The 12,665-nt window shown below is 39.9% G+C and overlaps 1 protein-coding gene across 6 annotated transcripts in view; it reads left to right on the top strand.

The window, feature by feature from the left end:
• LOC133544547 (ATP-dependent RNA helicase DDX3X-like) overlaps positions 1–12,665 on the top strand; it is a 46,881-nt gene that overhangs the window by 22,992 nt on the left and 11,224 nt on the right. For 4 of the 6 annotated variants that reach the window (XM_061890014.1, XM_061890009.1, XM_061890008.1 and 1 more), the window contains 8 exons: positions 553–652; positions 727–862; positions 933–1,030; positions 5,761–5,859; positions 5,933–6,093; positions 11,082–11,226; positions 11,312–11,456; positions 11,572–11,622. In XM_061890014.1, the coding sequence (XP_061745998.1) occupies positions 553–652; positions 727–862; positions 933–1,030; positions 5,761–5,859; positions 5,933–6,093; positions 11,082–11,226; positions 11,312–11,456; positions 11,572–11,622 (935 nt within the window). The remainder of the gene's footprint in view (positions 1–552; positions 653–726; positions 863–932; positions 1,031–5,760; positions 5,860–5,932; positions 6,094–11,081; positions 11,227–11,311; positions 11,457–11,571; positions 11,623–12,665) is intronic. The other 2 variants (XM_061890013.1, XM_061890010.1) reach the window with 1 other exon arrangement.

The raw sequence follows: 12,665 nt of genomic DNA, 5'->3' as shown, positions 1-12,665 counted from the left end.
TTGATGGCACCATTCTTGCGCAAATTCAACAAATTGTTTCCTCGTCTCACCTTATTCCACTGACTTAAAACCGAAATATTCCCACACTGGTGGTATTTGGTTTTGCAATCATTTTGTTCTCTGTATTTCTACTATCGCTTGCTGTGTTTAGTCACGGGCTAACGTGTTGCACTGTGTGATGCTAGTGACCCCGCCTCTCCGCTTACAGACACCTAATGAATGACAAGAGGCTCCGCAACTTTATTTTCATTTCCTATGGCACAAACACACGCAGTTGCTGATACCGATGCAAAGAATGAATGCTATTGACGCCTGTAAACCAGAATGTAAACAGCCTTTATCGACCCTGGAAAAATGACGGACTTCATTTTCATTTAGCGCTTCATTAATTGACTTGTTAAATTTCGCTCAGGCCTAAGCTTGACTGTTCAGTCTTGGTATTTGTGTTGTGTGCATTTGTTCCTATTGAAGTATTCAATGACTGGTTGCAAAGGAGTCAAACATGGTTGGAAACTAATCATTGAGTCTGTGGTTTTCCCTCTGCCCTTTTAGTGAGCTGTTCTCTGCCAGCAACACTGGGATTAATTTTGAGAAATACGATGACATTCCTGTTGAGGCCACTGGACAGAACTGCCCTCATCACATCGAAAGTGTAGGAATAACGACCATTTTTTTTTTTCACATGCAGTTTGTAAGTTAGTGTGACCAGTATCCTTCTCTGTGCAGTTCCAGGATATAGACATGGGCGAGATTGTCATGGGCAACATTGGGCTGAGCCGCTACACCCGACCTACCCCTGTCCAGAAATATGCCATTCCTATCGTAAAGTCCAAGAGAGACCTAATGGCCTGCGCACAGACTGGTAGGACGTGTGTGACTTCTTCTGTGCATAACCAGAACAAAGCTGCTGATTTTCCGTGTCATGCGTGTAGGTTCTGGGAAAACAGCAGCATTCCTCCTACCAATTCTTAGCCAGATCTATGCTGAGGGACCAGGAGATGCCCTCAATGCAGCTAAAGCCTCCGGGCAGGTGAGGAATTTCTTTTCAGTGTTGGCATTGTAAGGGTTTGTGGAGTAGTGACACGCTTAATCCGGCAGATGGCGTTACAAGAACAAACAGCCTTAGACCAGCAGGAGTGTCTCAACTTTATCCACATAGGGCTGCATACCGAAAATTCAAAACATGAGGGGGAAATTTCTATGTATTCAATTTACAAAACAAATACAATATGCTTATTTTTCATTTATTGAAAATATGTATTCAAGAAAAGACACTGATTGCTTGTAGTGTAGTGGTTTTCATAGCTGGCACGGTTTGGTTCTCACTTCCCATTCAGTAATGATGTGAGTATGAATGATTGGGATGTGCAGATTATTCTGCCACTGATCAGAATCGGACAATTTTTGTGAAAAAATATGTGATCGCCACAGTTGCCTTTTAACGGCGATCTCCTGGCTGACACTGTATTTATTTTTAGTCCCCCGGCTGACGATCGGCTAGCTGCTAATTATGTGTCTCCATACACAGCTAATAACAATCACCCCCATTACAGCAAATAAACAACATTTCGTAGTATCTTAATCATCATTATCATGTAACAATATCACTGGAGGAAAATGCTAAACATGTTACACACCATGTAAGATCAAACCAGGAGCAGGCATGCTAAAAGCTAAGCTAACTGCTAAACAAGCTTTAGAAATAGGTGCTTAGTAAAGTTTAAGCAGTGTAGATGGAAGCGTGTTATAGCAGAAAGTAAGCAGATAACAAGGAATGAAAAAGTAGATTAATAAGTGTCAAGAGAGAGGATAACATAACAGTAAGTGGTTGGTGTTTCTGCATTGTTGCAGTCAGTTCACAACACGTTAGAGGCCGGTTTGAACCATAAGTTAGTGGCGTTGATACCAAAGGTAGTATCAGTATACAAACCCCGTTTTCATATGATTTGGTAAATTGTTAGATGTAAATATAAACGGAATACACTGATATGCAAATAATTTTCAACTCTGTTCAGTTAAATATGCTACAAAGACAACATATTTGATGTTCAAACTGATAAACATTTTTTTTTGTCAAATAATCATTAACTTTAGAATTTTAAGCCAGCAACACGTGACAAAGAAGTTGGGAAAGGTGGCAATAAATACTGATAAAGTTGAGGAATGCTCATCAAACACTTAGTTGGAACATCCCATAGGTGTGCAGGCCAGTTGGGTATAAAAACAGCTTCCCAAAAAATGCTCAGTCTTTCACAAGAAAGGATGGGGCGAGGTATACCCCTTTTTCCACAACTGCGTGAGCAAATAGTCAAACAGTTTAAGAACAAGGTTTCTTAAAGTGCAATTCCAAGAAATTTAGGGATTTCAACATCAACGGTCCATAATATCATCAAAAGGTTCAGAGAATCTGGAGAAATCACTCCACGTAAGGGGCATGGCCGGAAACCAACATTGAATGTCAGTGAACATCAAATATCTTGTCTTTGTAGTGCATTCACTTGAATATGGGTTTAAAACGATTTGCAAATCATTGTATTCCGTTTATATTTACATCTAACAAAATTTCCCAACTCTTATGGAAACAGGGTTTGCATAATCGATACTAGAAGAATCGGTATTAATATTTTTTTTTTTTCATGTTTACTAACTCGGGAAATACATCTCTGGAAAGAGGCAAAGGAGCAAAAACGAAATGATTTACAATATTTTTCGGACTATAGAGCACACCGGATTATAAAGCGCACTGTCAAGGAGTGACGTGCTTTCTTTTTCTTGTGCTTGTTAAAAGTTGGGCAGCTGCATTTTGGACCAGCTGCAGACGTGACCGTGTGGATTGACTAATTCCAAAATACAAATAGTTACAATAATCCAGCCAAGATGTGATAAAGGCGTGGATTACTGTCTCAAACTGTTGCCCTGAAAGAGGGTTTTTAACCTTGGCCAGCTGACTTAAATGAAAAAAGCTGTCTTTCACCACTGTGCCAATCTGACGGTCCAATTTAAAATCACAATCAATACGAAAGCCAAGGTTGGCGACCATGGGCTTAACGTGCAAAGCCAAGGGGGCAAAGTCAACAGGGGGGAGCTCACAGGTACCACTAGGTCCAAACACTATTACTTCAGTCTTCTTTTCATTGAAATTTAAGAAATTTAGGGCCATCCAGGTCTTGATATCATCACGACAAGCAAGTACTGGCTGCATTGAAGAGTTGACTTTATCATTATTTATTGCCACCTTTCCCAACTTCTTTGTCACGTGTTGCTGGCATCAAATTCTAAAGTTAATGATTATTTGCAAAAAAATTATGTTTATTAGTTTGAACATCAAATATGTTGTCTTTGTAGCATATTCAACTGAATATGGGTTAAAAATGATTTGCAAATCATTGTATTCTGTTTATATTTACATCTAACACAATTTCCCAACTCATATGGAAACGGGGTTTGTATATATATAATGCGCAGTGTGTATATAAAATATTGCTGGAGAGTTTTGAAGTTGTTTTAGAGGACTTTGAAGGTTACAACGGTGACTTCCATTAACCACATCTTTCAAGCCGTTTTTATCTTTAATAATTGATTTTATTTAAAGACATGTAAGTTCTTGTCTGTCGTCATTATTGTGGAAAAAAAGGCAAAATTCCCCAAAAAAAGTGCAGTTCCCCTTTCACGCCACAGTCTGATATTATTGTGGCATATGTTCAAATACCAATCAATCAATCAATCAATCTGATTATTTATATAGCCCTAAATCACTAGTGTCTCAAAGGGCTGCACAAACCACTTCGACATCCTCTGTAGGGCCCACATAAGGGCAAGGAAAACTCACACCCAGTGGGACGTCAGTGACAATGATGACTATGAGAAACCTTGGAGAGGACCCCCCCAAGCGGGGTCTAACATGATACTGGGAAAGTTCAATCCATAGTGGATCCAAATAAAGACTTAATATGGCTAAAGTGTGTAAAATGAAGTAGCAGGCATGTTTAGGATAACACACTTACTGTAATTGAACACAAACATAATGCTCAAATGTTGTAATCATACTACAAACATGTATTGTGCAAGGACTTCCACTGTTTCAAGCAAATTGTTAAAAAAAATTACAGTTGAGTGTCTTTTTAAAGTGACAATATAAACATCCATCCATCCATCATCTTCCGCTTATCCGAGCTCGGGTCGCGGGGGCAACAGCCTAAGCAGGGAAACCCAGACTTCCCTCTCCCCAGCCACTTCGTCTAGCTCTTCCCGGGGGATCCCGAGGCGTTCCCAGGCCAGCCGGGAGACATAGTCTTCCCAACGTGTCCTGGGTCTTCCCCGTGGCCTCCTACCGGTTGGACGTGCCCTAAACACCTACCTAGGGAGGCGTTCGGGTGGCATCCTGACCAGATGCCCGAACCACCTCATCTGGCTCCTCTCGATGTGAAGGAGCAGCGGCTTTACTTTGAGATCCTCCCGGATGGCAGAGCTTCTCACCCTATCTCTAAGGGAGAGCCCCGCCACACGGCGGAGGAAACTCATTTTGGCCGCTTGTACCCGTGATCTCAATGTAAACATCCAGTGTAAAACAATCATGTTCACTTTAGTGTCTTTTAACTTTTACTTTATGAGAAGCAGTGTCCTCCACAGTGGACATGTTGAAATCAGTTTGGAATCACTAACAGTTTAACTTGTTATAATGTAAACGCCTCTCAAACTGATGTTTGACTTTGCTTGCTTCAAATATATTTTCTCGGTGAGCGTTTGAGGTGGCCCTGCCTTGTGCCTTCTGCCAGAGTGCAGCTGGATAGATGCCAAGCAAACTGTGGAAATGGCTGGATTCATCATGTAAATTTTCAGTTTACTCATATTTCTTGCAGTTTAGAGTTTTTCTTGGTGATTTACCTCCATGAGGTGCGACGTGTCCGGCTGGTTCTGTGTCATCTTGGAAAGGCTGGAGATAAAAATGCCGCGCTTTGCTTTGCAGATCGCATCATTTCTTACATCTGTCAAAAAGGTTATGTTTTCACCAGTGCTTGTCTGTTTATTAGTAACATATTTCAAAGAGTTATGGATTTTTTAGGATTTTTTTACGAAATGTCCAAAAAACTAATTCCTGTCATTTACTAAGAACACATTTCACTTCCTGCTTACATATTCCACACTTCACTTCTTGCTTACGGCGTTTCACGCCCGCATCAAGTCACCCCTTACTGTGCAGAGGATTATGGGAGATTCAGGATTACTCATCAAGTTTTTGTTTGATACCGTCATGCCTACAGTATTACTGTGAAGACTTTGAAACCGTAATACCGCGGTATCTACAATACTGGTACATCCCTACAGCTAATACATGTGCTCGGTATCAGCTGATCTTAATCACTACAACATAAAACCCTGATCAGAACTTCCCTATGGTTGTCTCTGATCTCTGTGATTGAATGACAGATTAGTCTCGACTAGAGTGTAGGCTTACCAATGATGCAAAACAATATCAGTGAGATGTATTGAAGAAATGAAAACCGGGAAAACACATTTTTAAAACTGAATAAATCAATAATATATGTAATAAAAGAACAGACTGTTCATCAAAAAAGTTTCGTAAATTACATTGTTGTAAAAACAATTTGTTTTGCTGCTACTATAAATGTGTTAGCGGTAGGTTTGATGTCTTAATCTTACACCCTTCTTTAACTTTAAAGCCTCTAATTTGTATTTTTTAATGTTGAGTATTATATTATGGATTTTATTTTGATCTTGTAATTACTCCTCATGTTGCAGGAAAACGGAAAGTATGGCCGTCGCAAGCAGTACCCCATTTCTCTGGTCCTGGCCCCAACTCGAGAGCTGGCCCTGCAGATATACGACGAGGCGCGGAAGGTATGTTTGCATTCAGATCTAAAACCCCATAGAGATTGCAAACGATGAAGTTGTGTTAATTTTCGTCTCCTAGTTTTCCTACCGATCCAAAGTGCGTCCCTGCGTCGTGTACGGAGGAGCAGACATCGGCCAGCAGATCCGAGAACTGGAGAGGGGGTGTCATCTGCTGGTCGCGACGCCTGGGAGGCTGGTAGACATGATGGAGAGGGGCAAGATTGGACTGGATTACTGCAAGTAAGACTTAAACAATAGAAAAGAAAGGCATTGTTTTTATTGATGCATAATATATGTATGTTAAAACATTGTTAGAAAACTCAATGGCTCCGTATGGAACGGAACACAGACATAAAATCTCAAATTGTGGCATGGATATAGAAATATAGTTCTAGGATTTTTTTGGGGGTAACATTACGAGACTAATACTTTTATTAAAGTTGACGCTGTGATGAGTACCTGTCAGGGGTTTCTTTGTACATTGACAAAATCCTTTTCAGGCATCCCTTTCCAATTATGACAGGTGAACAATAACAGTAAGTCAAAGGTGCTGTTTGCAATTTGCTCACAATTCCATTTTTCAAAGCAAAAAAATAACAAAAAACATTGTCTCCTTATGTTACCATTAGCGGTTTTAAAAGTATACACGGGCGAAGTGGAGCCACGTAATTAAGGCCGTCCACAAAACAACGCGCTCTGATGAGACAGCTTGAACATGGTCTGTGTGTAAAACATAATCACTGCAAAATTTTGACCAAAGAACCATCATTACCTGCTATGTACCCTATTTTTCGGACTATAAGTCGCCATTTTTTTCATTGTTTGGTGCGACTTATACTTAGGAGCGATTTATGTGTGAAATGATTAACACATTACCGTTGAATATCAAATAATATTATTTAGCTCATTCACGTAAGAGACTAGACGTATAAGATATCATTGGATTTAGCAAGTAGGAGTGACAGATTGTTTGGTAAATGTATAGCATGTTTTATATGTTGTAGTTATTTGAATGACTCTTACCATAATATGTTAAGTTAACATACCAGGCACCTTCTCAGTTGGTTATTTATGCATCATATTACGTACACTTATTCAGCTTGTTGTTCACTATTCTTTATTTATTTTAAATTGCCTTTCAAATGTCTATTCTTGCTGTTGGTTTTATCAAATAAATTTCCCCAAATAATGCGATTTATACTCCAGTGCGACTAATATGTTTTTTCCCTTCTTTATTATGCATTTTCGGCAGGTGCAACTTAAAAATATAAATATAAAATATAAATATAATTCACTTCACTTATGCTCCAGAGCGACTTACACACCGAAAAATACGGCATGCCACAAGGAAGTGTTTTTAAATGTAGAAAAAAAAATCATAATATGACCCCTTTAAAGGCCTACTGAAACCCACTACTACCCACCAAGTAGTCTGATAGTTTATACATCAATGATGAAATATTAACATTGCAACACATGCCAATACTGCTTTTTTAGTTTACTAAATTACAATTTTAAATTTCCCGGGAGTTTCGTCCTGGAAACGTCGTGTAATGATGACGTGTACGCAGGATGTCACGCATTTTTAGGAAGTATGAGCGCTACGCACACACACAGGTAAAAGTCGTCTGCTTTAACGGCATAATTACACAGTATTTTGGAGATCTGTGTTGCTGAATCTTTTGCAATTTGTTCAAATAATATTGGAGAAGTCACAGTAGAAAGATGGAGTTGGGAAGCTTTAGCCTTTAGCCACACAAACACACGGTGATTCATTGTTTAAAATTCCCGGAGCTGAAACTTTACTACGGATCAGAGCGCGGTCAAGCAAACATGAATCCAGACCAAATGTCAACCAGCAGGTTTCGGTGAGAAAATTGTGGTTACAAAGTCGCCACTTACCGGATATCAGCTGAGCTTGTGTCGTCCGTACGGCTGCCGTCGACACCCGTGAGACATTGGCGTCAACACACCTGTGGACGTACACCTTCGACTATCAGGTAAAATTAAACTCACTAAAACAGTAGCGACACAATAGAAAGATAAGGGATTTCCCAGAATTATCCTAGTAAATGTGTTTAAAAACATCGGAATACGTCCCAATGCTATCGCATTTTTTTCTTTTTTTTTTTTCTAGTCCGTTGCTATCAATATCCTCAAACACGAATCTTTCATCCTCGCTCAAATTAATGGGGAAATTGTCATTTTCTCAGTCCGAATAACTGTTTTTGTTGGAGGCTCCCATTAAAATCAATGTGAATACGTGAGGAGCCCCCACACTTGCGACGTCATCGTCTGCGCCTTCCGGTAAAGGCGAGGCTTTTTCAGGAAGTACCAAAAGTGGCGAACTTTATCGTCGATTTTCTCTACTAAATCCTTTCAGCAAAAATATGGCAACATCGCAAAATGATCAATTATGACACATAGAATGGACCTGCTATTCCCGTTTAAATAAGAAAATCTAATTTCAGTAGGCCTTTAAGCTCATGATGCAGTAAATTCAATTTTTTTTTTTTACTGGATACTTTCGGCTTGTAGACATTTTATCTGAAAGTAATATGCAACTATAATTATTTGATACTTATTTGTATTGATAAATGGGGTGTTTAAGGTTGCAATAGTGTTAGATTAGGGCAGTGGTTCTCTCTTTTCTGTCATGCCCTCCCTATTAAGAAGAAAATATTTCGCGGCCCCCTTTCACTCTGCACCATGTCTATAGAAAAATATGTTTTATCTAAAATTGTTGTAACTATACCACTGCATAACATTGTGTGCTTATTTCCATTAAAAGAAACACACCGATCTTCCCTTGCGTCCCATTGTAGTTACAGTGAAGCCAAGTGCTACATACGCTTCGTTATATTCGAGTACGGCAAAAAAAGCATGTTCCCCGGGGTCACACGCGCATCACTCTAGGGGGGGCCTACTCCACTATTTGAGAAGGAATGAATTACGGACTCTAATAAGTGTGGCTAGCTTGTGTGCTGTTGTGTAGCTGCGAGCTTTTTTTGTAAATTTAGTGTAAAAAAAAAAAATCCAAGAAAAAAACAAGTGTTTATTGGAGGATATTTAGCGGGTAACTGGCTGTTAAGCTATGCACAAGTAACGCACTGCAGAACTGCATTCATTGGAGTGATTATAACTATGATTTTCATAGCCATCTGGTATCTGATATCTAACAGATATCCAAAATCAATATTGGATCAGGTGTGGGCAATGTGGACCAAAACTGGGTATTTTTAGGCCAGGGGTCGGCAACCCGCGTCTCCGGAACCGCATGCGGCTCTTTGACCACTCTGTTGTGGCTCAGCCGCATAATTGCCGACCGCCCGGAGAAGTCCGGTAGATTTCCAATTTTAATGTCTCTATCAGATATCTCCCGGGTAAATATTTTTCGATTTTCACCCGGACATCAACTTTGAGGGCGTGCCGTGATGACAGTGCCTCAAACACCCTTTCGACATGTCATCGCGCCAAGATTTTCACCATGCTATCTGCGTGCCGGCCGATGGTCACATTTTAGATGCGACCTCTATCTGAATGCATACACAACTGCAAGGCATACTTGTTCAACAGCCATACAGGTCCCACTGAGGGTTGTGATATAAACAACTTTTACACTTTTACTAATATGCGCCACACTGTGAACCCACACCAAACAAGAATGACAAACACATTTCAGGAGAACATCCGCACTATAACACAACATAAACACAACAGAACAAATATCCAGAATCCCATGTATCCTGACTCTTCCGGGCTCCATTATACACCCAGCTAACACCAACCAAAGGCACATAAAAAAAGATACCTCTATGGTGGAATTGTCTCAAATATATATCTCTTTCTAAAATACACTGATATTTTATATTATAAACCTTTTCAGAGTTTCCCCTATATGTAAACGATCGCGCAGCGGCACAGCAAGATTACACACCTTCTAAAGTTTTTCTTTCTCCCGTTTTTTTAAATGAAAACACTTTTTTTTAACTAAAAATAAATTAAGTGATATGTTGTATGAATGAATATAACGCATAAAGTCAATTATTTACGCACTATTGACCATAATATGTAAGTTTGAAAATAGCTCAAATATCATAGAAACCTTCCTCATTGCTTTATTTTGGAAAAACAAAAACTGCAGCTGGTCCCGCACCTAAACGAGTTGACACTTGGCAAAATTCATCCTTGCAATTGCAAATCAAAATGATCACGTCATGATTTCATATTGACCACGCCCCCACTGCCATGCTTATAGTGGCAATCTAGGGCAGTGTTTTTCAACCTTTTTTGAGCCAAGGCACATTTTTTGCTTTGAAAAAAATCCAGCGGCACACCACCAGCAGAAATCATTACAAAACAAAACTCTGTTGACAGTAAAAAGTTGCTGTTGCAATTGTTGGATATGACTTTTAACCGGACCCAACTGTACTTCAATATAGCTCTTGTCTCAAAGTAGGTGTACTTTCACGTCCTGTCACATCACACCGTGACTTATTTTGAGTTATTTGCTGTTTTCCTGTGTGTAGTGCTTTAGTTCTTATCTTGCGCTCCTATTTTATTGTCTTTTTCTCTTTTTTTTTTGGTATTTTCCTGTAGCAGTTTCATGTCTTCATTTGAGCGCTATTCGCCACACCTGCTTTGTTTTAGCAATCAAGAATTTTCCAGTTGTTTTTATCCTTTTGTGGGGACATTATTGATTGTGATGTCATGTTCGGATGTACTTTGTGGACGTCGTTTTTGCTCCACAGTAAGTCTTTGCTGTCGTCCAGCATTCTGTTTTTGTTTACTTTGTAGCCAGTTCAGTTTGTTTTGTTTTGCATAGCCTTCCCTAAGCTTCAATGCCTTTTCTTAGGGGCACTCACCTTTTGTTTATTTTTGGTTTAAGCATTCGACACATTTTTACCTGCACACTGCTTCTCGCTGTTTCCGACATCTACAAAGCAATAAGCTACCGGCTGCCACCTACTGATATGGAAGATCTCTAGACAGCACCGACACCCAACAACAACACATCATTTGCAGACTATAATTACTGGTTTGCATAAATGTTTTTTTTACCCAAATAGGTGAAATTAGACAATCTCCCACGGCACACCAGAGTGCCGCGCCACAGTGGTTGAAAAACACTGATCTAGGGAAACCTTGCTTTTGAGAATGTCAGGTGGAATATGCTGCACTTGTCTATGAAAGCATTTCCAGAAACCAACTCACTGTGTTTTCTGAAGATACCTTGTTCTTGATGAAGCCGATCGAATGTTGGACATGGGCTTTGAGCCTCAGATACGGCGCATCGTTGAACAGGACACCATGCCTCCTAAAGGCACCCGGCAGACCATGATGTTCAGCGCGACCTTTCCCAAAGAGATCCAGGTGTGTGTCAGCCGCGTACTCTGGGTCACTGCTCCATAGTTCTTAGCCCAGAGGTAAGTCTTAAACTCCTGGTTCCCTCATGCAGATTCTGGCCAGGGATTTCCTAGATGACTACATCTTCCTAGCGGTGGGCAGAGTGGGCTCCACCTCTGAGAACATCACTCAAAAGGTGGTGTGGGTGGAAGAGAGCGACAAGAGGTCTTTCCTCCTGGACTTGCTGAGTGCGACAGGTGAGATGGTCAAATGGTCTTCCACTTTACACACACACACACATTAGATACACACCATACATTTTGTGAGAGGGAAAGTTTAGAGTTCGTGTTGACGGTGTGGTTTTATCTCAAGTCATCCCCAGCGAAGTGCAGGACAATCCTGGAGACAACATGGAGAAGCCTGGTAAGATCATCACTAGAGAACCTCGCAGCCACCATTTTTTCCCCTCGTGAACAAAAGTGTCTACTTGCCTGCGATACTCATCTTAATGTGGAGAATCTTTGCATCCTGGCATGAATGGGATCTCCAACATGTCAGTTACATTTTTTATATTATTTTGTCTAATTTATTTGTTTTTACAGAAGTCATCTCTGCAACATGTTGCTTTTAATCAGTGATCACCATTATTATTCCTATTCATATTATTATTATTATTATTATGTCTGTTTATGCTTGTATTTATCTCCACACTTTGCTGCTCCGTGATGTGGTGCATTTCAATGTTTTTCATTGCATGTTTTTTTTTTTTTTTGATTTGCCATCACATGAGCAGTTAGAATTTTTGAACATATCCCTCCAAAAGAATACCAGTGTTTCCCATAAATTCCTTTGTGATGGCCCACCACAACAAAATTTGGACGGGCACAAAGATTTTTTCCAAATTTGTCATAGAACACATGATAACTGGACCATTCGTGTCGCTTGTCGTTCCAACTCTGTACAGTAGGTGGCATCAGAAGTCTGCATATAACGTACCAAAGCTGACTTGATCTGTTTTTAAATATAGTGATATGGCATACCATCTCTTTAATCAGTGCACACTAACATGGAACCCAGGAAATAAAATCTTAATTTTTTTTTTCCTTAATTTAAAGGCCTACTGAAATGAGATTTTCTTATTTAAACGGGGATAGCAGGTCCATTCTATGTGTCATTCTTGATCATTTCGCGATATTGCCATATTTTTGCTGAAAGGATTTAGTAGAGAACATCGACGATAAAGTTCGCAACTTTTGGTCTCTAATGAAAAAAGCCTTGCCCTTTACCGTAAGTAGCAGACGATGTGCGCGTGACGTCACGGGTTGTGGAGCTCCTCACATTGTTTACAATCATAGCCTCCAGCAGCAATAGCCATTCGGACCAAGAAAGCGACAATTTCCCCATTAATTTGAGCGGGGAGGAAAAATTTGTGGATGAAGAAATTTAGAGTGAAGGACCAGAAAGAA

Source organism: Nerophis ophidion, linkage group LG27 (genome assembly GCF_033978795.1).
Source record: "Nerophis ophidion isolate RoL-2023_Sa linkage group LG27, RoL_Noph_v1.0, whole genome shotgun sequence".
Taxonomy (NCBI): domain Eukaryota; kingdom Metazoa; phylum Chordata; class Actinopteri; order Syngnathiformes; family Syngnathidae; genus Nerophis; species Nerophis ophidion.
The sequence above is the reverse complement of the archived record's forward strand: the minus strand, read 5'-3'. Positions and strand labels throughout refer to the sequence as shown.